At 44.2% G+C, this 24180-nt stretch overlaps 4 protein-coding genes and 1 pseudogene across 4 annotated transcripts; 1 reads left to right on the top strand and 4 right to left on the bottom strand.

Annotated features, from left to right (window-relative positions):
* Positions 1-111: 111 nt before the first annotated feature.
* LOC134176672 (uncharacterized) lies at positions 112-838 on the bottom strand (annotated as a pseudogene).
* A 6508-nt stretch (positions 839-7346) lies between these two features.
* On the top strand, positions 7347-7717 carry LOC134177437 (prefoldin subunit 2-like). The gene is made up of 2 exons (XM_062644215.1): positions 7347-7504; positions 7564-7717. Exons 1-2 carry the CDS (start codon positions 7371-7373, stop codon positions 7691-7693), a joined length of 264 nt encoding a protein of 87 aa, XP_062500199.1. The 5' UTR covers positions 7347-7370; the 3' UTR covers positions 7694-7717.
* Positions 7718-8277: 560 nt separating this feature from the next.
* LOC134176994 (uncharacterized) lies at positions 8278-9701 on the bottom strand. The gene is made up of 4 exons (XM_062643693.1): positions 9353-9701; positions 9078-9129; positions 8373-8489; positions 8278-8311 (listed from the first exon to the last, which is right to left on the bottom strand). Exons 1-4 carry the CDS (start codon positions 9699-9701, stop codon positions 8278-8280), a joined length of 552 nt encoding a protein of 183 aa, XP_062499677.1.
* Positions 9702-12974: 3273 nt separating this feature from the next.
* LOC134176995 (uncharacterized) lies at positions 12975-14766 on the bottom strand. The gene has a single exon (XM_062643694.1). It carries the CDS (start codon positions 14764-14766, stop codon positions 13831-13833), a length of 936 nt encoding a protein of 311 aa, XP_062499678.1. The 3' UTR covers positions 12975-13830.
* Positions 14767-14806: 40 nt separating this feature from the next.
* LOC134176996 (uncharacterized) lies at positions 14807-15661 on the bottom strand. The gene has a single exon (XM_062643695.1). The coding sequence runs from the start codon at positions 15659-15661 to the stop codon at positions 14807-14809; it is 855 nt and encodes a 284-aa protein (XP_062499679.1).
* Between the last annotated feature and the right edge of the window lie 8519 nt (positions 15662-24180).

Genomic DNA, 24180 nt, shown 5'->3' on the forward strand with positions numbered 1-24180 from the left:
CACTGCGCCTGGTTGTTCACACAGAGACAGTTGGCGTTCCACAATACACTTGTGCCGTTTCGTATCTGAATGACTCCGAAAGAAGCAGCAACACACAGCACATGAAAATGATCATTCAGTAGAGGTACATGTAACTTCAGCCTGACATGAAGCTCGCCATTCTGGGCGTTGCTGAGCCGGGTGATACCAATTCTCTAGTTTGAACAACTTCAAGTCAGCTTGGATCCTGTCTTTCCATCTGAGGTGGGCCCGTGAGCTGGCCTAGCATGTGACAGCCACCCAAATAATAGTTTCTTTGGTAATCTGATTGCAGGCATTCAAGCAACATGTCCTAACCACTAAAGGCGGCGGCGACAAAGGACGTCAGACATCAGACTTATATCGCCCCATCTTTGTCGAAGATCAGTATTGGTAATATGTTGAAGCTCCTGGTCCCATCTAGTCACACTTAGAATTGTCCGGCGACACTGGTGGTGGAAGTTATCTATCCTAGTCTCATCGCGTCGGAGAATCAGCCAGCATTCAGCTCCATACAAGAGCAAAAATATTACACAAGCCGTGTACACCATTCGTTTGGATTGAAGAGACAAGTTAGTATTGTTGAAAATACAACGAAGAGAGCCAAAAGAACGTGAAGCAGTGGCAAGGCGATGGTCAATTTCAGCACTAACCCTACCGTCTGGAGTCATCAGGCAACCGAGATAGACGAACGATGTAACGTGTTCAATCTCTTGTCCCTCCACAAAAAGAGGCCGTTTATCCATATCAGAAATACCCACACCACAATTCATGAACTTAGTCTTAGCAACACACACACAGACACACACACAGACACACAGACACACACACACACACACACACACACACACACACACACACACACACACACACACACACACACACACACACACACACACACACACACACACACACACACACACACACACACACACACACACACACACACACACACACACACACACACACACACACACACACACACACACACACACACACACACACACACACACACACACACACACACACACACACACACACACACACACACACACACACACACACACACACACACACACACACACACACACACACACACACACACACACACACACACACACACACACACACACACACACACACACACACACACACACACACACACACACACACACACACACACACACACACACACACACACACACACACACACACACACACACACACACACACACACACACACACACACACACACACACACACACACACACACACACACACACACACACACACACACACACACACACACACACACACACACACACACACACACACACACACACACACACACACACACACACACACACACACACACACACACACACACACACACACACACACACACACACACACACACACACACACACACACACACACACACACACACACACACACACACACACACACACACACACACACACACACACACACACACACACACACACACACACACACACACACACACACACACACACACACACACACACACACACACACACACACACACACACACACACACACACACACACACACACACACACACACACACACACACACACACACACACACACACACACACACACACACACACACACACACACACACACACACACACACACACACACACACACACACACACACACACACACACACACACACACACACACACACACACACACACACACACACACACACACACACACACACACACACACACACACACACACACACACACACACACACACACACACACACACACACACACACACACACACACACACACACACACACACACACACACACACACACACACACACACACACACACACACACACACACACACACACACACACACACACACACACACACACACACACACACACACACACACACACACACACACACACACACACACACACACACACACACACACACACACACACACACACACACACACACACACACACACACACACACACACACACACACACACACACACACACACACACACACACACACACACACACACACACACACACACACACACACACACACACACACACACACACACACACACACACACACACACACACACACACACACACACACACACACACACACACACACACACACACACACACACACACACACACACACACACACACACACACACACACACACACACACACACACACACACACACACACACACACACACACACACACACACACACACACACACACACACACACACACACACACACACACACACACACACACACACACACACACACACACACACACACACACACACACACACACACACACACACACACACACACACACACACACACACACACACACACACACACACACACACACACACACACACACACACACACACACACACACACACACACACACACACACACACACACACACACACACACACACACACACACACAGGTCAGAAGACTCTGTCACAAAGTGTTACTCGCCTACCACCAACAAGTTTAGAATATGTTGCACATTATTAATACCTTTTTCAATAAACCAGTTGACGCAAGAACTTAGTGCTCATAAATCATTACACTATCTTTTGCAATGTACTCCAATAAACTCGCTGACTAATTGAGACTGAGGTGAGTGAGCCTAAGACTGCCCTACACTAATGCTTCCATACCATGCTTGCAGTCATTGACTGTACCTTTGGTAAAATGGCCTGAGTCCAGATAAAGAAAAGAAGGGGGTATACCTTATTAGGTGGTCATGCAGCTTAAGCCCCATTTACACAGCACTTTGCGACTGATGTTTACATGACAAAAGTTCAGCCAGATCTGAGCCCTGGTCCTGTGGGCCCAGATCACTTTTGAACCCTGGGTTGGCCCTGGCCCTGGTATAGTTCTGGTTGCCAGTGCTCATGCACATGAAATCAAAACTATCCAGCCACCATCAACTCATCCTCTTTGCCCAGAAAAATCATTAGAGAATGACAAAAGATGTTATGAAACACAGATTGAATTAACACAAGTGGCAACTCAAGACTGCTTGCATGCAGAGAATAACAATACTTGGTCAAAATCAGCAGCAATTGTTGCTGTTCTTCTAATAGTTAATGCATGGTCACATCAACCACAGTCAAACAGAGCGACCTCTCGAGTACATGGACTGGCACACTAATAACAGCCATAACAATGAGCTCATGTGCTGCATTCCAACTGGTTGTCGATTTGGCCCTTCATGGTCTACACTACTTCTGTAACCCTAGTGAATGGTACTCAAGCTAATCAATGACCACCTAGGGTGTCGCTATGACACATGACACAAAGGTCATCCATGTCATGCAGGTCCTAGCCAAATAAAAGGCCCTTCCTGTCTACAGCGTGGCAAAGTGCTACAGTACTCATAACATCTCTTGAGCTGTTCATATGTTTCCAACTGACTTTGAATATCCCAAATAGATGAAGTAACACAGTGACTTGCTGCTACCCTGCTCATTAGTATCAAGACATAATTACAACAGTACCTCTTCATTGTAAACATGATAGCTACCTCTTTCTGCTCTGTTTAGGGCTTTTCCATCACACTTAATGCAACTGAGAAGCCTCTATTTTACAACCATCTCAACTACTGCACTGTTTGGCAACATAGGACAAGCTTGGCCAAAAGTCTATAGCAACTGAGCATATTTTGTTGCCACCTGAGAAATCAGAAACATCTCATCTGTCTCTGAACAATCACAAGTGGAAGTGGCAAACACATGCAGTAGCATATAACAAGCTGATTTTTGGGAATCCGAAACCATCTTACCGAAGCATGCCATTGCCTGATTTCAATGGCAGCCGCAGCAACAAATATGACGTGCACTGCTATGGCAAGAAGTTATAAATTCTCCTGTACTACTCTTTTGCATCAACATTTGAACTACAACAAACCATATAACAAGTCTTTCGTATAGTCAAATTCTCTTTTCTGTCATACTAGAAAGTATCACAGCATCTTTAGTTGGTCATGATCTTTTGACACTCTCTGTAATAAACTTGTATCGTGCATAATCATATTGTCATCCTCATCATCAAACAAACAAAGCAACCACTATACTTACCAGAATTTTAAAAACCTTTTTCTCTGAAAAAAGAAATAGATGTAGGAATTGTATAAAAAGTAATAGAAACAAGATCTATAGATAATATGAACCAAAGCCAGACATCATTAGTAAATCCTTCCAACCCACTAAAAGTAAAATGTAGGGAATGTGGTTGGAAGGATCACTAATGATGTCTGGCTTTGGTTCATATTATCTATAGATCTTGTTTCTATTACTTTTTATACAATCCATTCATCTTTCTTTTTTCAGAGAAAATGTTTTTTAAAAGTCTAGTTTGGTGAGTTTTTAAGAGTGCAAAAGCACAGCCTACTCCATTAATTAAACAAAGATTTTATAGCCTAACAAAAATACACATTTCCTAAATCATACTTGGTCTACATGTATAATCTCATATCTTGAGCATGTGGATCTTATGTTTACAGTGTACTTGCAAAATATTCTAAGAGCTATGGAGTTGTGTATAAGTGATTTAAATCAGACCTTATATTTAGTTGCAATAATACCACTAGTAAGTATGAAACTGTGTTCTACTCGCTTCAGAGCTAAGAGTATACGTGCATGTAGTTGTGTGTGTGTGTGTGTGTGTGTGTGTGTGTGTGTGTGTGTGTGTGTGTGTGTGTGTGTGTGTGTGTGTGTGTGTGTGTGCTGCAAAATATTTCGATCTCATGCAGAAGGTTGAGATTGGAGAAGGAATGTATGCAGATGATTAGCTGTTAGATCTCCTGGTTGTCTACAGCAATTTCTAGATGCATTCTTGCATAATTTTAAAGTTTGTGTGCAGTGGGTTAGGAGTACTAGCGTTTAAACAACTAAAGTTCTTGGTGTGGGCAACAAACAAGCCCACATTTCCATTGATAGTCATGCATCACGTTACAGAATGTTGATAAGTTTGTTATCTAGACCACGTAATTGAAAACACAAGATTCGTTAAGTTAGATAGACATGTCACTACTATGAGAATCGAGATGCCAGTTTCAGCAGCGTCAGCTTTTTCTTCGTCATCATTGTTGGCCAGGTGTCATTGAATGCTACACGCACACACCGACATTTGCGCACGTGCAAGTGACCAAGCGTGTGTGTACGCGCGTGCCAAGCGTCTTGAACAAAAGCTAAACTTCTACACATGACCAGCTTGTACACAGTACGAGGTCTTCGATTTGCGGGAGTTCGGTCTTAAATATAATCCGGTTGCACTAGACAACTGCAAAATTTTTATTGTAGGCCACACCTCTACACTCGTAACAAACGTCACATTCAGAGTGCTGCAAAGTCGACATTTCGTGATGGAAGCGAGCCGAATTAATTTGCTTTGCCATAATTCAAATGCTTGAAGACGTTGGTGTTCTAACTACGGCAAGAAGAGGTATATCGCGTCTGCGATTGCGATGACGTTCACGTCACTTCTAATTAATTAAACGCCCTTTTGGGTTTGCTCGTGCGATTCAAGAGCGCGATTCTTTGCCTAACTGTAGGCTTTCAGGTTTTTCAACCATGAAACATGTCAAGAATTCTTGTCGCCTTGTTCGTACACATGTACGTAAACTGCTTCCTGTAATGTAGCAGGGGCTTGTGATTGGCAGCCTGGTTATTGTTTGTTAACAATTGATTACAACAATTGCTGTTGAACGTAAGTAGGGTAGCAGGTTCAAATCCATCCCACAAATCTTTTTCTTAGATGTTTCTTTTTTCTATCATCAAAAGAATACAGGTCGGCTTATTCTACGTCGTTTCCCAAAGTTTTAGCTTTAGATACGCCGTAGTCAAGGAGTTATGCGTGATAAAAAAGAAAAAGAAGAAGAAGAAGACAAAATCCAGCGAAAACTCCGAAATTGACGAGCGTTTTTCTCCTTCTGAAGACAAGCTGAGATCAATTCAGAAGTAGTCAAGCGTAGTTGAACTTGTAAGGTTTTCTATCCGTCGTTTCCAAGATATTTAGCCGCGTTTTAAGGTGATTTCCAAAGGTCTAAAATCTGACCACACCCACACAACCTTGTCAATCCCTACATACAGGGTATGGTAGTACCCTGTGATAGACACTACTCTACAAAAAGAACTTTCAGCTACTTGCTGATCTTCCATGGTCAGGACTCTGGTGTTACAGTGATATGTGTTTCCCCGGGTTACAAGTTTCCCCTCACATATATCCCTAGTGTTTTGTGTGTCCCCGCACACATATATCACTGGACTGTCTACATCAAAGATACGGCAAGAGCATGCGCTCCAACCATTCAAAATCTAATTTTTAAGTTATTCAGATAATTGGAAGGGATTTTAATTGTTTTTCCTGTAATAACATTATTTAACTAATAGTCTAAATTCAAGTAGCAATGCCAGAATTTATTAGAAACACAGCACTAGGCGCATGTGTTTACCTAGTATATGTAGTACAGTGCACTTATCACTACTTTAATATTACTTGTGTGCTGCGCGCTAGTGCGTGTGTATGTGCGTGTGTATGTGCGTGTGCGTGTGCGTGTGTGTGTGTGTGTGTGTGTGTGTGTGTGTGTGTGTGTGTGTGTGTGTGTGTGTGTAAAACAACAACTATATATTAGCGGGGGCACTGCACAGGAAACACCTAAGGATATATGTGCGGGGAAACTTGTAACCCGGGGAAACACATCACTGTAAAACCGGTTGGTCCTCACCTGGATTCCTGCAGGTCAGGTTCTTGAAAAAGGAGAAAAACTCCGAAGACAAAACCCTCGAGCTTTTAATTAATTATCATCTAATTTTTACATTGGGAAAATAATCCATAGAAGGTCTATGAAACCAAGTCATTGCATTCCGGTGGCTCTACCTGCACAATAGCATATAGAACCACATCTACGCAAACTGTACAGCGATACAAAAAGTAGCAGTCTCCATATATTTGTGAAAGCAAATCTACTCTACTAAGTAATACTAGTAACTATCTTCAAAATTTGGCAAATGGTCATAAAATGGCAAGTAGGTTTTGTCTAACATGTACATGGAATTAACTATGAACAATTTGACGTGTTCCCAACCCCATTCTCATCTAATATCGTACCTGATTGTGTTGGAATCTTCTAACAAAGTCATGAAGATATTAAATAAACGACGCAGACCCTTCAAACCAACACGTCAAACGGTGAAACCTACGAAATTATATAATCTATTGATATCAAAGTATTATACGGGATCTTTGGTATGTTTGTTTGACTAAAATGGCGAAAGCCGCGCTGAAGAAGAACGCTGAGTCTAATCAACAAATTGTATTACAATTTCAGCAGTTGAGACAGGAGCAGCAGACAATAATAGCCAAAATATGTGAACTAGAAGGAGAGACGAAAGATCACGAGTAAGTGACCATTTTCTTCATGACGACGATGTATGTCGTCGAATTATTGACCGTTTCAGAGTGGTCATTGGTACTCTGAAAGAAGTAGATCCTTCTAGAAGATGTTTTCGTTCTGTTGGTGGAATTTTAGTTGAGAGGACGGTGGCAGAGGTTCTTCCTGCTCTACAGACAAACAAGGATCAGGTTTGAAGCTTAACGACCCTATCAGTCTGTTTCTATGTCTGCTTTTCTGTCTTTATTTATATATTTATATACAAGTGATCTTTAGCACCAAGTCAACTTTCTGCCTTGAAAATAAGTTATGTGGCTGAAAGGTTGTCAATATTTCGTTAGACCCCAGATCCATTACTAATTGATTTTATTTATTTATTTCTTTACGAAGCATTTTGGCAAAATTTTCTGTTTAATACGTCCTAGTTTGTGATACAACTCAGTGGCGTAGCTATGAGGGGCCTCGGGGGATTCCCAAAATTTGGCTACTAGTCTTGATTTTGATCCTAGCAAATTGCAGATTACACCCAATATTTTCGAATTGCAAGTTTAGCCATATACCTGGTTGTAATGGATGGACTGACTGAGCATGTCCATGTAGTATATATCCCTTATCGTCTCAGTAGCCCCTACGTGCATCACGAGTTGACCTTTCCCTGGGATATTCCTCCAATTATTCCCAGTTATCCATTTATGTCATTATGTGTTCCCCGCCGTAATTATGTTGGATCCGCCATAATTCCTAATCTGGCTATTAGTAACTACAAAAAATCTGTAGAAATTCATAGAAAGAACTCACAGAAACGAAACTCATTTCTGTAAACATTGACAAATGTGTATCCAATAACGGCACACCTGACCCAGTCTAGTCACATACCTGCTTGCTGTGTCTGATTTTGTATACACACCCACATTGTATTCAAACAAAATCGCACAATAACCATTAACATCCAAGTTCGAGCACCTCAAACACGTTCCTGGTTTCCCGTAACAGCTAATTTGTGAAAAGAAACCGCTCAAGTCGTTGCAAACAGCACAAACGCAGACAAGTTTACGTGCACGCACATCACATCAACGTACTTGAACAGCATAGCACAACGGTCACAGTCAACATAATGTATTAGCACCTAACTTCATTTAGTAGCTCCTGGCCAGTTTTGGGCTGCCAAGACCATCTCTGACTAACTCAGCAACACACTTACAACGCAACCATTACTAGCTTTCACAATTCATGCAACAAGAGAGGCTGCATTTCCACATGACTGTTACACAATTGTTGCTACTGTACACAATTTATGCAACAACAGAGGCTGTAGTTCCACACAATTGTACTACTGTATCGTCATATTCTGCGATATGCAGTGTGGAAATTACAGCAACTGTACCAGTCACGTTAGCCAGCACAAGAAGATGCTGTTACCATCGGTTACCACGAGGTGTGACTGGATTTTGACCGACACACTCACAGGGCCACCCACAGGAAAGGGAATCCTACAAACTAGACACTCCCGCCCCGACCTAACTGATTTAGGAAGAAGGGAAAGGGAAAGCTACAAACGAGACACTCCCGCTTCGACGTAACCGGTTCAGGAGGAAGGGAATGGTATATGATCCACGAGAAGGGAAAGGGAAACCTAAAACACAGTACATAACATGTATATACAAGAAGAACACAGTATATATACACCCAGAACACAGACTATAATTTGTTTTTTAATTTTTTTCCCAATTACACACACCCAATATTTACATCCCATATGCCACCAAAATATTGGAAATAGATACAAGACAATGACTCCAGTATACGCCGTAGATGTGCCATTTGGGAGAGAGAGAAAGCAGACCTAACCAATATACCAAGAGGTGGCCTTGGTCTGTGCCTTTGTCTCCCAGAACTCGTCGTGTGCTGCTTTAGAGTTATGGTAGGTGTAGAAGCAGTTCTTGGACCTGCGGCAGCAAAGGGCCAGCCTGCATGCCTCGCGTTGCAGTCGATGCGCTGTGAAGCACCAGGTAGCTGTGGTGGGCACATGTCCACTGATGTTGGCTGTGGAGCACCAGGTAGCTGTGGTGGGCACATGTCCACTGATGTTGGCTGTGGAGCACCAGGTAGCTGTGGTGGTACTGCTGGTGGTGGGCGCATCTCCACTGATGTTGGCATCGCGACCGCTTGTGGTGGTGGTGGTGCCATCATGACTGCTGGTGGCATTGGTTCTACCACGACTGTTGGTGGTAGTGGTGGTGATTTTACCACAATTATTTCTGGTGGTAATGGTGATTTCACCACATATTTGTTGTTGTGGTGGTCGTGGCACCATAAATATTTGGTGGTGGTGGTGGTGGTGGTGGTGGTGGTGGTGGTGGTGGTGGGGGTGGTGGTGGTGGTGGTGGTGGTGGCGGTGGCAGTGGCAGCAGCAGCAGCGGTGGTGGCGGCGGTGGTGGCGGTGGTGGTGGTGATGGTGGTGGTGGTGGTGGTCGTGGCGGTGGTGGTGGTGGTGGTGTCTCCATAACTATTTGTGGTGGTGGTGGTGGTGTTGTCATCACAACTCTTGTCTTGTGTTGTGGCATCACAAATAGTTGATCCACCTCCAGTGGCCTCTCAGTAGATTGTGACTGAGGAACAGGTGCAGTCATGGGTTCTGCGGCAGGAGCAGTAATTGTCAAGAGTAGGAAGAGGACGCTGTGGCCCAAATCGGCTTTCATTATACAACTGTACCTGCTACCTCGTGCTAGCAAGGTGAAAGTTGAAATGGGTCATAGTCGTACCAGGATTTAGATGTTTGAATATGACAAAGCAAGAAAAACCCTTGGCCAGCGATAGCACTTCCTCAACACTCCATAGACCTTTGTCATATGGTCAAATTTATCCACACCCCCATGTACTTGTTGTAATAAGGTACAACTAGAGGGCACGATACGAGTTGATGCGTCTTCTCTATTGATTGTGTACACATTGATCCATCAGCTCCTGGATGCATGGATGACAAAAAAACAGACTATTTCTTACCGTCGCATAAAAAAAATTGCTCAACCTTTACTAAAAGTCTGGTGGAAAACATCTCCTGGACGACTTTCAATATTTCCAGAACAGTGTTTTCTCTCTTAACATTCTTGTTGTTTGTCAAGAGTGCGTGATAAATGATATCACATAAGGAATCATGACATTTGATTCTGAGTTGACCGTGATCACAGCTTAGAAGATGATCCCCATGAGGGTCATGGATGGTTCCACAGGTGCACTTTAACGACTTAGGAGAGGCTGGAAAAATAGAGATACCAAGTCATATTCTTGTTGCAAGCACAAACTCGTGTGGTGACATGCTGAGGCCAAGTCATGAGTTGGGTATAGCCCGCAACCAATCACCACTATGAGGAGAGCAACCGTGTTTAATCTTGCTCTTTTTCTAAGACTCGCGTTTTCTTTGATAGAAGAAACTATACGTCTATTGACGTGCGACTGAATTTCCCGTTGTGATGCTGTAGTAAGATTACATGATAAAGACTTCTCAAGTTGCTTAAAGAATCGAACGTGTGCTTCACGTTCTTCTACCAATGGGATCACTGAGTCTGATAATTCCGGATTTTGTGGTGGCTAGGAGTCATTGAGTTGTTGAAAAGCCTTGTGTAAGGTTCCTAGAAGTGTTACAGCTTCCAATAAAAGCTGATGAAACTGAAGCTTCTCGAAGGCCCAAACCATCATCTCTGATTGGCATAGTGGCTTGAAGCCATGACTTGTTACCCGAGGCCCGGATTTCCGGGTGGGGGGTATAGTAGTCGTTTGACGACCGTACAACCCGTCAACCATATATATAGTTGGTTAGCGGAGATGCAAATGAAGCTATTCCGACCAATAGACGAGAAGTGGTGTCATTACTGACCAATAGACGAACGTGATGTCATCATGAGGCTCCACCTCTCTTTGTTTGGTAGCTGGTAATGAGAATTCGGCCATTGGGCATCTGTCCTGTACATGGTGTTTAGTCCTTTGCTTTAAGGGTTTAGCACATACATTTGTACGTGTATGTTTCCCCAACAACAACCAGGGCGAGGTGTGTAGCTGTACCTGACTTGTAACATTTTGCTTGTTCCACAGTGTTTCTGCATAGTGGTTCTGCAGTCTGCCAGCTTGAATTTTGGGTGTGCGTGGCTGAGCGGCCGTGGTGTTGTTGCAAAGATCACTAGTGTCGTCTTCAACAGAAATTTGGCGTTTGACGGGAATTTGCGAAGGAGAACGTGCATTGTCCATGACAGCGTCTGTTTGTCAGACAATGCGGTTCGGCCGACCTGTAAGTACGCTAGTGCGTCTCTATTCATTTCTGTTTTATGGTATCTAAAGTCAGAGTGAACAGATGCCTAGCTAATCTACATGTGCACGTGCATGTTTTCCCACATTGATGTTTTGTTTTGGCTCTGGTGTCACCTCATTACAACAGTAGGCGACGTCTAGCTAGAGAAGCCGCACAAACAACAAGACGCCTAGAGAAGCTGCACAAAGAACGAGACTTGTACATTCTTGTGAGCTGGAAAATCGGTGGCGAGCTGCTTGTTTGGTCTCCATTTGTAACCTAGGTTTCCCACCAACAAACAGAACAATGATCACGTCCGTTACTTCATCACGTAAGGCAAAGATTGCCAGCCGGCCTAGCGTCGAGGCTCTCCGACTTGTAACATTTGGCTTGTTCCATCATTTGGAAACAACTACATTTGTAACATGCATTTAGAAACAACGCCTAGCTAATCTAGCTGCATTTGTAACGTTCCCACATCTAATTTTGTTTTGGCTCTGGTACCTATGCCACGCCTAAAACCGGCCATAGTTACAACCTAAAAGCTGCACAAACAATCACCTGCACAAAGAACCGACGAGCGAAGGTTGTAAAAAATAGAAGCGAGGTCCTATGGGACGTTGGCTGACAGACTGCGTAGCTACCCATTGTACACGGTAGCAGCCACTCACGTGACTTACCTCAAGCTCGACCTGTGACCATTTCAATAATGCTTCTTATTTATTACCCACATCATACCATTCTGTCTTACGATTTTGTCGTAGCGTGACTAATTTACCTTCAAGGTGCATACCGGCCGAGGGTTTGCACTTCAAGTGCTTCTTCATATTTTTTTGAATGGAAGAACGTGTGATTCTTTCTAATGAATGCCTTAGTGACAGGTCAAACTGTGTGTGTGTGTGTGTGTGTGTGTGTGTGTGTGTGTGTGCATGTGCGTGCGTGTGCATGTGTGTGTGTGTGTGTGTGTGTGTGTGTGTGTGTGTGTGTGTGTGTGTGTGTGTGTGTGTGTGTTCAGAGTAAACTCTCAAACGGTGCGGCAGAGAGAGGAGATCGAACTGTTGTTCGTCTGCTCTCCTACCCTGGCTCAGTCTGCGCTCATTGGTGGATTGTGGGTCCCTTCTTGAGGAGTCGACCCTCACGTGAAACTTTGCGACGACGCGAACACTACACCTTACGGTTTATTTGAACGCACGCCCATACCGATACCATGTGGACTTTACACGTTGCCGTCCTTTGCAACGCTTCTAGCAATCAGCGATTTCTTGCCGACTGAAGCTGTTTTTTACAGCTCGCGTTTCTCTCCAAACTCTCATTGCATTTGCACCGAATCCGACCTAAACGTTCCAGCACTGAGCGCCACACGGAAAGTGTCGATTTCTACCAAAAACACGAGAAGAGCAAGATTCGAATTTAAGCCGTATACGGGTGAGCAAGTAACTGCCCGTGACTTCCTTGATTTTGCCCGGATATATGATTCTGAACGGGAGATTCGCTGCTAGCTAGACTTTGGAATACTGGATCCTTGCTAACTTTTCTGAGTGGGATATTGTTGAATGGGATATATAACTCTGAATGAAATTCTTCATGAGAATGCTGTTTGGCTGCTAGCCTGACTGTCATTCTACGCCTAGAGTACGCCCACCTTTCCCAATTTGTTACGACACTTCCATTTTCATGATCAGCTGTTCTCTATCTCCACAGGCTATGCAATAGTACAAGCATTTTGTGACAAATTTTGAGTCAACCTTAAACTAATTGCAATACAAACTTTTTCAAGTGTTTTGTATACAGAAAAGTGTCCTCTATAACATACTAAAAGTCTTTAGGAATATCTGCAGGGGAAAGTGTCAAAAAAGTGGTCATCTGCTAACATACTCATTGCCGATTCTACACCATCTTTTATTGTATATATACCAATGTTTTAGTAGAATTGTAAATTAGTTTAAACTTTCTGTGTTTTTTCAACTACTTAATTGTAAAGGCTATAGTATAATAAGTAGATGGAAGATTTATGAGATGTAATAGTTACTATAGTCAATAATTATTATGTATTCAATCATTGTTATTGTCTTCTTCTTCATCATCATCATTATGATCATCAACATCAACACCTTCTTCATATGTCAGCCAGTCTGAGTTTATACGGTCAGATCCTTTGCAGTTGCCACAGGCAGGGGAGCATTTCACATTGTGCTTCTTGCATGTACACCTTAATGTACTGCAATCAGTCTGACAATTACACCTTATCATACGTAGGAGCTCATCAGGAGCTGGAGGCAAGTCAGTCTGGACTGGCTTAAGTCCTTCTTCACTCTCTCTCCACCCCCATTCTACTGGCGTAAGTACAACACCAGAACCTTTCCATTGTTGTATCTGAAAGTATACATGGAGACTGTGGTACTTTGCTGATGCTGAAGTAGATGGCAGAGTCTGTGGTTGAATATGAGATGTTTTAGTAGCCACCTTCTCGCAGAAACGCGTATAACGCAGCGAATCAAGTCTTTCTGCAGGTTTTCCATTGTACAAACAAACCAATGCTTGCTCTCCTGCAACAACAACATCTTCAGGGAAAGCTGACTGTGCATCGAACACCTTAGCTTGCTCTCGAAAGTGTGTACTTGATTTGAACTTCTTAAGGGAAGTTCCTTTTCCAATGCCATACAGGTGGGAGGTTGTATCACATCCAAGGATAGCATGCAGAAAGAGCATGTGAGTGCATATTTCAGGGCCTGGCTGTTCCTTGACAACCTGGATGTTCCACACGCGCGGTTTCTTTGTGCTGTTCTTTGGCTCTGGTCGGAAAAACACTCTGTGAGAGTGCAAGCTTGAGTGATAGCACAACAGGATAAGAAGGTCTGTGTCATCATCAACCAGGATAGTGGTCGACATTGTGGCAGACTCCACTGATTTTTGTACAATTAGCAAATCAGCATCCCCTGGAGCATGATGCACTTTGCAGTTGTTCATCTCTAGTTGATCTCCGAGCATTTTGATGAACTGCTGCTTGTTGGTCTTGTTGGCCAAAAACTTAAGCCTTCGACATTGTAAGCTGCATATTGCTGGTAAATGCTACAGTTACTCCAGCATGCCCTTTTGTTCGCCTTTCATGCGTTGTGTCTTTCGTGGATTTGCCACTGTAACCATCAAACACGACAACTGCTTCTCCATACTTTTTTGAGACATACCTTGTGTACACTGAGCATATCTCTTGGTATGTTGCCCCTCGCGTCCATGGGATGCGGTGAATGAGTGCACCGCCATCCAGCACATACTGGACTTCTCCAGTTATCTCAGAAATGTCTGGTGCCAATAGATTCCAGATGGCATTTGCCAGCACTGGCTTCTGTGGCTCCCGTAGAAGTAGTGATGAGTCAAAGAGGGCTGGTGGATAACTGCATAGCTCATACCTGAAGACATTTTCAAAATTTTCAGTTGCCTTTGCAGCAATTATCGTGAGTCTCTGGAAAAGAAGTTGTGGGTCAATCTGCACTGCAATGCCATCAACTTTGACTTCATTCTTCATGTCTAGAGTGATGACCTGGTCTTTCTTCTTGAAATTATATTCTGCAGCAGTCTTCCCCTCCATGCTAATCAGAATTGCATTTCCAACATCTTTTGCTTTGTCAACATTGACGGTGCTGTGTGCATGTACTCCTGTGAAGATGCTTCTTAGACTGGTATCGGAAGTGAAGGGGTTCATATCTCGAAGATACAAGAGAATTTTGTGGGTATCTTTCCAGTCACGAGCTTGTCTAGCCTTGGTTATATCTTTGTTTTGCTCTCCTGTGTTGTAGCTAACCCCAGTCAGCTCTTGCATGGCACAGTTCACGTCAGCACAAGCTGGCTTAGACAACAACCATGTCAAGCGTTGCTGTTCAGTCATCCCTCGTCCTCTTGTTGGACTTCCTGGTAGGAGCAGCAAAAACCATGACGGTGCAGCGAGTCAATGAGGAATCGCAATGCAAAATGATGATATAGCTGCACGCCTAGACCAACCTGTAGTGGTGCCAGTAACACTCGTGGTTGAGCAGCCTGCATTATTGCTTGTCCAATGGAGGCAATTTTTTTCTGAACTCCTTTTCCCACAATCAGTCCTTCAAGCAATACTCTCAAGGTTTCTGGTAGGAAGTTGATGCATTCATCAGAACCTAACTCATCACAAGTTGGATAGATTTTGTGAGATGTTTCCACTGCATTGATGTCGTCCCTAATCAGTTTAGCAGCAGTTTCTACTATCTTCATTATTTCTGTGTCAAGATCAGCTTTCTGTTGATTGTGGAAGTCATGGAGCACCGCTCTGGCCTTGTTTCTAAAGGTAACGACGTTGGGCTTACCATTGATCTCAGTTTCAATGATAGTATCTCCAAAATATTTCTGGAGTAACTGCTGCATGTGTGGGTAGCTGTATGCACCATGTTCTGAGTCAACCAGATTATCTTCCATACGGCCAATTAGATCATGGATCGTGATCTGTTCGTCATCATTTTCTTCAAGAAAACTAGCAACCTCCAGAAATGCATCTGTTCTTTCTTTATCTTTTGCGCGACCTAATTTTGCCCTTTTCGAGCTGCTCATTTCTTACTGATAAATTGCTGATATCTGTTTCTTCGTACGAAAATTTACACTACACCCTCCGTGGTACACTGCGTCTGCAGCATGAAGATCATGAATATGCAAAGTCTTGCTTGTACAGCATCTGCCCAGGTATCACCTCTTTCATGACACATTGCTAGAATTGTGTCCCTCAATTCGACTGTTTGCACAGGGAAAACATTAGAACTTCTTCTCTTTCTACCCAACTTCGCTGGTGTGCCACAGAAGAAACAATCCGTGCTGAAGTTAAACTGCTTTTCTGCTGACCTAAGTTGATGCCTTGCAGTGTCTACAGCTGTACCATATTTTTGCTTGCCTAGTTTAGCAATTCTGGCTATTTGTTGAGGGTTGCAGTATTTTCGACGGCTTTCTTGGTGTACTTGTTGCCCAGCTAGAGAGTGGATAGTGTCATTCCTGGAATCACTTGCCTTGTTGATACTTGCACTTCCCTTTTCTCCCAGAGTAGCAGTTGGTGATGTCCCTTCTAAAGGTTGTTTGCAGATGATACAATCTTCAGACACCTCTAACATGTCCATTGCCACGTTGACAAATCTAAAATTCCCGGGTATACGGGAACTTCGACGCTGGCTACTACTCGTGATGTCGATCATGGTCTGAAGGAGTGAGTAACGGAGAAGTCAAAAGGGTAGACTGTTTCAGAGAGATAATCATAATCTTTCCAGAGTGGTTTCTACATGAGAACACGACGATAATCCGGAAACGACGGCGTTTTCGATCACATTCTAGTCTAATCGCCGATGGAGAAGCCTTGAACAAGTCTCCAGTGAGGTATTTGTTCTTCACTATAGTGTTTCTACAGTATCCAATGCGATATCTTTCGGAAGAACTGTAAGTTAGACATAGAGAGAGTTTTGGAGGTCACGTGATTTGAACGCTACCAGAGATGATACGCTCACTTCCCCTCAAAGAATTCACTAAGACTTTTAGTATGTTATAGAGCACACTTTTCTATGTAGGAAACAGTTGAGAGAGTTTGTATTGCAATTTGTTTAAGGTCAAACCACATAATGCCTGTATTACAAAGGCGGTGTGTCTGTGTCTGTGTCTGTGTCTGTGTCTGTGTCTGTGTGTCTGTCTGTGTCTGTGTGTCTGTCTGTACGTTTGTGTGTGTGTGTGTGTGTGTGTGTGTGTGTGTGTGTGTGTGTGCACGTGTGCACAGCGATAAGTTAATTTGCTAACACGCAATCTCATCTGCCCGTACGGAGAACAGGATGGTGGGCTAGTATATATATATATATATATATATATATATATATATATATATATATATATATATATATATATATATACAGTGTTCTCCCCAGGCATCTCAAGACGTGGCAGGCTGCCATGCCTTGGCTAAATTTTACAAGGACACGCCCAATCCTGCCATCCCTTGGCTAACGCCGCCATGCCTTGACTTATGCCTGCCATGCCTTACTATCTATGTGTTTTTAGGCAAGAAATGAGACCGGTGGTTTGGGTTCTTGTTTATGTGAATAAAACACCTGTTGTTGTTGTGGAAAGTCCAAAAGCAACGTCATAGAGATCGCTATGTCCAAAATATACTTATGACGTTGTTTCGAATCCGATCCGACGTCATTTGGTGGCACATTCGCCCACGTTCCAATTCATATGTGAGTCACGCCCTCGGCAGACGCTTGTGCCAAGGAGTTGTTATTGGTGCGTTGAGAAAATACGGAGTCGCAAGACAAAGTACATCAATGTGCCAAATTGTGTTGTTGAAGTGATAGCCCAATTTCTCGTTCTTCTAGTAGCGTTTTTGGCACCTACGGAAGCCAATCTTGGAGGCATTATCCTGCACAGGATCTGTAAGACAATGCACTGATTACAGATGCCAAAACGCGCTTGAACGGCATCGACCGAAAGCCAAAGTTAGCGAAAGCATTGCTCAGGTTAGTGTAGACACGTTCGCAGTTTCGAAAAACTTGTAGATCTCGGCGAACATGCCAACATGCTGCGCACGTCTTTAGCGTCGATATCGGAATGGAAAATTGTCACCGACTGCTTAGCAAACTTGTCTACTAGTGCTAAGTTACTAACTGAAGCCATTACCGTCAGTTTTGTGATTTGTATTGGCTTGGGAGGCGCAGGTTTTCGACATGTATGCAGATTAGAAAGAAGCCCGGATGAAAAGGGGGCGCTAGAGGGCTTATACTCTTCCCACGCATAGAAGTGTTGTACAGCTAACATTTTAGACCAAACACAAGCACCGTATGTTGCTCTATCACTGCACCACAAAGGCAGCAAATGCCACTCAGATGGCCACGCCCACGTTTGGGAAACCACGCCCACAAGTGCATTCCATTTAGTCACGCCTACACCACCACGCCTTTCAGATATTCTGGGGAGAACACTGATATATATATATATATATATATATATATATATATATATATATATTTTGAGTGACACCCATATCTATATATATATAAAGGAGAGGTGTCTGTCTGTGTATATGTCTGTGTGGCCGTCTGTTGGAGCGTTTCTCAAAGATGGTGAGTCCGACCTTGGCCGAATTTGGCTCGCGCACGCCGAATTCATTCTGGTCGAAAGTGAGACTGTGGTCGTCTTCCTGACTTCTCCCACGACAACGCCATTTCCCGCCGATTACACTCGCTTCCGCTCACGCGCGAATATCTCCGGAACAGTGCATCGTATCTCCACCGAATTTAGACTGCCCGTTCCCGACGTCAGACGGTACGCTCCGAGCGTGTCGTTTATTGCGGGCGACGCTGGGAAACGGAAGATATTTTTGCTGATATCCGTCTCTTGAAAAATACGCTCACAGTCGTTTGCCACTCTACGACCATCGAAGAGCTGCCATGTTTAATGCACCTGTTCCCCGAAACGCCAGCAACGTCTTTGAAGAGGCGACGTTCAGTGGGACTGTTGAAATGACGAGAGTCGGTACGAGTCGTGACTTCGTTAGATATGGGGAACAGATTATCCGGGTGAGTACTGCATATGACTTCCAGTTCTGCTCTGATGGATTTGTCTAACTGCACGTGACTTTATTTCGGACAGCGCAATATCCGAGAGTGCTATACGATTGCAAGTGTATACGCGACGTTTTTATTCACTGCAATCATTCATGGCCAACATCACCTATGATACCATCAAACGCATTTTTAGATGCTTTCTGGTATAATCTCTACCTATAAATGCGACCTGTCTCTCCTCCACTTTCGTGTTGTATTGGCTCTGTGACAAACGTATGTGTCAACTGCGGCGCTATGAAGTGGAAAGGAGAAGCACCTGGCATGTGTTGTCCCCCGGGCGAAGCCGAGGCATTGGAGCTTGTCTATATATATAAAGGAGAGGTGTCTGTCTGCGTGTCCGTCTGTAAGAGCGTTTCTCAAAAACGGCGAGTCCGATCTCAGCCGAATTTGGCTCGTGCACGCCAAATTCATTCGGGTCGAAAGTGAGAATGTGGTCGTCTTTCTGACTTCTCCCACGACGACACGATCGCACTCGCTTCCGCTCACATGCAAATATCTCTGGAACGGCGCATCGTATCTCCACCGAATTTAGACTGCCCGTTCCTGACATCGGACGGTACGTGCTGAGCGTGTCGTTTATTGCGGGCGATGCTGGGAAACGGAAGATATTTTTGCTGATATCCGGGTCTTGAAAAAATATGCCCACAGTCGTTTGCCAGTCTACAACCGTCGAAGAGCTGCTGTGTTTAATGCACCTGTTCCCCGAAACGCCAGCAACGTCTTTGAAGAGACAACGTTCAACGGGACTGTCGAAATGGCCAGAGTCGGCATTTGTCATATATGGGGAACGGATTATTCGGGTAAGTATTGCACGTGACTTGCACGTTACAGGATTCACGTCGAAATTATAGATGCCAGGTTCTCGATACACCTGTTCTCTGCAACGGGACTGTCGAAATGGCTTCAAGGGGATCAATAATCCAATCAACTGGATTTTTTGAAACTGGACACGTGTCGAATAGATGCCAAGTTCGATACACCTGTTCCTCGCAACCGCAGCAACGTCCAAGTTGAAATGGCTTCAACCAATCGCTAATCCAATCAACGAGATTTTTGGAAACGGCAATTGAACGGGATATAACTATGAATGAGAATTCTGTCTGGCTGCTACTAAACGGTAAAAGCACTTACACCACGGCTAATTAGTGACAGTAAACGGTTCTCTATACAAACTGTACGTGACCTGGCTACACCCCCTCTTCCTCTCCAACCATCAAACGCATTTTTAGATACTTTCTGCTATAATCTCTACCTATAAATGTCTGTCTGTCTGTCTGTCTGTCTCTGTCTGTCTGTCTGTCCTGTCTGTCTGTCATTAATAGCAAACGGTGTCTGCAAATCAATAATTTGTGTGATTAAACTATAACCCGGGCAAAGCCGGGCATTGGAGCTCGTATTTGTTTATAATACAGATAACACAACTAACACATATCCGCCCTAAGGACAGAAGCACAAAGAGTCTGTCATAATAATTAGGTAGATAGTCATTAATCAGTCTTGAGTTATACTGCCATAAATGAACAGATAACTGTTCATGAAATTGCCTGGAAGCTTGGCCCAGAGACAAGCCAGATTATAGAAGAGATTTCTTTACAATTGATCTCAACACCTCCAGACTATGTGCAGCCCACACTCCGTATGATTCCACCACAAGAGGGTAGAACAAACAGCCATAACTTGAAACGTTAGCATGATGGCGTCCATCTTTGTCCACTTCCCCAGCCTCAGCAGCAGCACCAGCTTTTATGGCAGCATTAATAAGGTGAGAAGGAGTGAATGAATTCCTCACGGAAATGTTGAAATAGGCAGCCTTGCCTAGGGAAAAGTTGGGATGGAAAACGTCACCTGGTCTTGTCATAGAATGAGAGGAACAGCGTTGTTCTCGACGTACATTGGAGTTGTCTAAGAGCAACCAGTGGAAGAGGACCACAGCCAAGAGCATGGTCACCAAAAATGTCCAATTCATGACCGCACACACAACGGACTGAGTGCGGGGGTGCTGGAAAAACTGGAATTCCCAAACGCAAATGCAGAGAAGTCACAAATTCACGCGGAGACATGGCCAGGCCCAGACTCGAGTTGGGGATTGCCCTCAACCAAGCCCCCACATGAGGATATGCGACAGCACTGAAATGTGCCTGTTCTCACAGACTAACAAGGCTGACTTTAATGCTGGATCTCAAAGCATCATCCAGAGCCTTCTGGAAGGAATGTTGTGTAGAAGAAAGAGGACGAGACTGAACTAGTAGGTGGTAAAAGACTTGCAAGATGTTGCCAGCATTGCACTTCACCAGGAAAAAGTAAGAATGCTGAGTCCAATCATTTTCTTCATGTACCGGCATGAACGCTGAGTATATATATGATGATCCCGGTATCTCTCCATGGCTGTGTGATGCTAGTGGAAATTTTGGCAGGACTCAGCCTTATGTTCTGTTATCTCGTTCTGCTACTGGCCAGAGTCTTGAGTGCATTGGTGAGAGTGTTTTTCCTACCTCTTCTATTATTCCTATAGCAGAACAACTTGATCAAAGGTGTGACGATAGTTTCTTTTCTGCTGCTGAAACTAATGATATTGTTCTGACTGGTATCAAGGCAGCAGCTCTGCTTTCCTCACCGGATGGAAAATATCTTGATGTTTTCAATGCTGTCATGAACGAAATTTCAACCCTGCCAGTATATACTGTTTCTCACATTCCCAGGTCTGTGCGACCACTTCTCTCTGAAGTATTGAGTGTGAAATTACGTCATGCTTATGCGTATGGTCTTTGGGGTTTTGTGAGGCTGCTTATGTTTGCAAAAAGTGTCCTCAGAGCTCCTTCACGTAGGGGGAGGAAGAAGAGACATGTTGTCAAGTTGTTGTTGTTCAGTCGCCTGCACCAGTGGCGGGAGGGGCATCTGGTCGAATTGTGGGAGGAAGCTAGAAACGATGCAATGCCTCGTGAGACTACTTGTGATGGCGACTCCATAAGAAGAAACAATGTGCGCAGAGCTATCAAGCTTGCAGAAGAAGGTCAATATAGAGATGGCATGCGTTGTTTGGGTTCTCAAGGTTGTGCACCTTATTCTGATCCTGATGCGCTTCAAGACCTTCTTCAACATCATCCGCAGCATGATCTACCAGCTTTTTCTGAAGATTTACCAGCTCCTCTGGCAATTGATTCCATTGCTGTTCTTACTGCCCTCAGGGCTTTTCCCAGAGGCACAAGTCCAGGAGGATCCCAACTTCGAGCTCAGCATTTACTCGAGGCAGTTGCAGGTTCTGTTGTTCCAGTTACGCAGACTTGTTTGGATCAGCTCACTAGATTATGTCATTTATTGTTTCTGGAAAGTTGAATGCTAGCATATCTCTGTGGCTGGTAGGAGCTCCCCTGACCGCCCTCCGCAAGAAAACGGGAGGTTACCGGCCAATAGCAGTGGGGGAAGTTATCCGTCGTTTAGCTAGCAGACTTTGTTGTGCGGCTGCAAAATCTCGTCTTCCAAATTTATTGCTACCATATGGTCAAGTGGGTGTCGGAACCAAGGGAGGATTGGAAGCTGCAATTCATACATTGCGTACTGTCTTCAAGGAGGAAGGTCACAAAGATGATCTACACTGTTTCAAAGTAGACATGCAAAATACATTTAATGAATGTGACCGTTCATCGTTTTTGGAGCGTGTCAAGGAAGACTTGCCTGATTTATTTCCCTATGTGCAGTGGTGTTACACAACTATAGGAGAATTAAGATTTGGTCAACATCGTATTTTATCAACAACTGGAGTGCAGCAAGGTGACCCTCTGGGTCCTCTGCTTTTCTCGCTTGTAGTCCTTCAATTGTTGGATACCATTGGTCCAATCGATGGACTTTTCCTTCACGTTTGGTATCTTGATGACGGTACCTTTGTTGGGACCAGAGATGCTGTTTCTTTGTTCTTGAATTCATTGATTAACAATGGACCGTCTTTTGGCTTAAAACTCAACCTGAAGAAGTGCGAAGTCTGTTGACCATGAGGTGATCAATCATTTCCTAAGTTTCCATTACAAATCCGTCGCATCTGCATTGAAGATATCGGAGTTGAGCTGCTTGGGTCACCCGTCTGTGGAACGGATGATTTTTACAGTGCCATTGTAGGCAAAAGGGTTGACAGTGTGCTTGAAAATCAAACCTTTCTGCCAGAATTGAACAACCCCCAAGTTGAGCTTCATCTACTTCGCAGTTGCCTCAGCCTCTGCAAGATCAATAATCTTCTCAGAACAGTTCCTCCGGGCACAACTGATCACCATTGGACACGCTTTGACACCGGGACACGACGTTCTCTAGAACTTATAACTAAGACTTCTCTGCCTGATGCTTCTTGGCAGCAAGCTACTCTACCAATGCGCATGGGAGGCCTGGGGTTGAGTCAGGCAGCTACAACTTTGGCTGCCGCTTTTCTTGGTAGCTGTCAAGCTTCTCGGGAGCTTTCAACACGCCTTCTAGTCCAGAACAAGAAGTTGCCTACACCTGTGTTAGTTTCAACGTCACCAATGTTTGTCGAATCACCTTGTACGCCGATATCCATCCCAGGTGAAGAAAACGCCCTTGTCCGCTATAGACAAGTTCTGGCTAGTTATGGCGTGGACGGTCATCCTAATAACTTGTCTGGTGAGTCTCCGTGTATTACAGAGGCAGCTGGATGACGCATTGCTCTCCACCCTTAAAGACACAAGCAGTCTTCGAGACAAGGCACGTCTCAACACAGAGTCGTCAGTTCATGCTGTAGCATGGTTACGGGCCATTCCAAATGTTAAGTTAGGCCTATCCATGG

The sequence above is a fragment of the Corticium candelabrum genome, chromosome 3 (assembly GCF_963422355.1).
Source record: "Corticium candelabrum chromosome 3, ooCorCand1.1, whole genome shotgun sequence".
Lineage (NCBI taxonomy): Eukaryota > Metazoa > Porifera > Homoscleromorpha > Homosclerophorida > Plakinidae > Corticium > Corticium candelabrum.

Excerpts from the sequence above, each read along its gene's own strand:
- LOC134177437 (XM_062644215.1), top strand. The coding sequence starts at position 7,371 with ATGGCGAAAGCCGCGCTGAAGAAGAACGCTGAGTCTAATCAACAAATT. Across the intron at positions 7,505-7,563 it reads GGAGAGACGAAAGATCACGA|AGTGGTCATTGGTACTCTGA; the intron begins GTAAGTGACCAT and ends TGACCGTTTCAG.
- LOC134176994 (XM_062643693.1), bottom strand. The coding sequence starts at position 9,701 with ATGCCACCAGCAGTCATGATGGCACCACCACCACCACAAGCGGTCGCG. Across the intron at positions 9,130-9,352 it reads CAGACCAAGGCCACCTCTTG|GTTTCCCTTTCCCTTCTCGT; the intron begins GTATATTGGTTA and ends ACTGTGTTTTAG. Across the intron at positions 8,490-9,077 it reads ATTCCCTTCCTCCTGAACCG|CTGTTACGGGAAACCAGGAA; the intron begins GTTACGTCGAAG and ends TTCACAAATTAG.
- LOC134176995 (XM_062643694.1), bottom strand. The coding sequence starts at position 14,766 with ATGCTCGGAGATCAACTAGAGATGAACAACTGCAAAGTGCATCATGCT.
- LOC134176996 (XM_062643695.1), bottom strand. The coding sequence starts at position 15,661 with ATGACTGAACAGCAACGCTTGACATGGTTGTTGTCTAAGCCAGCTTGT.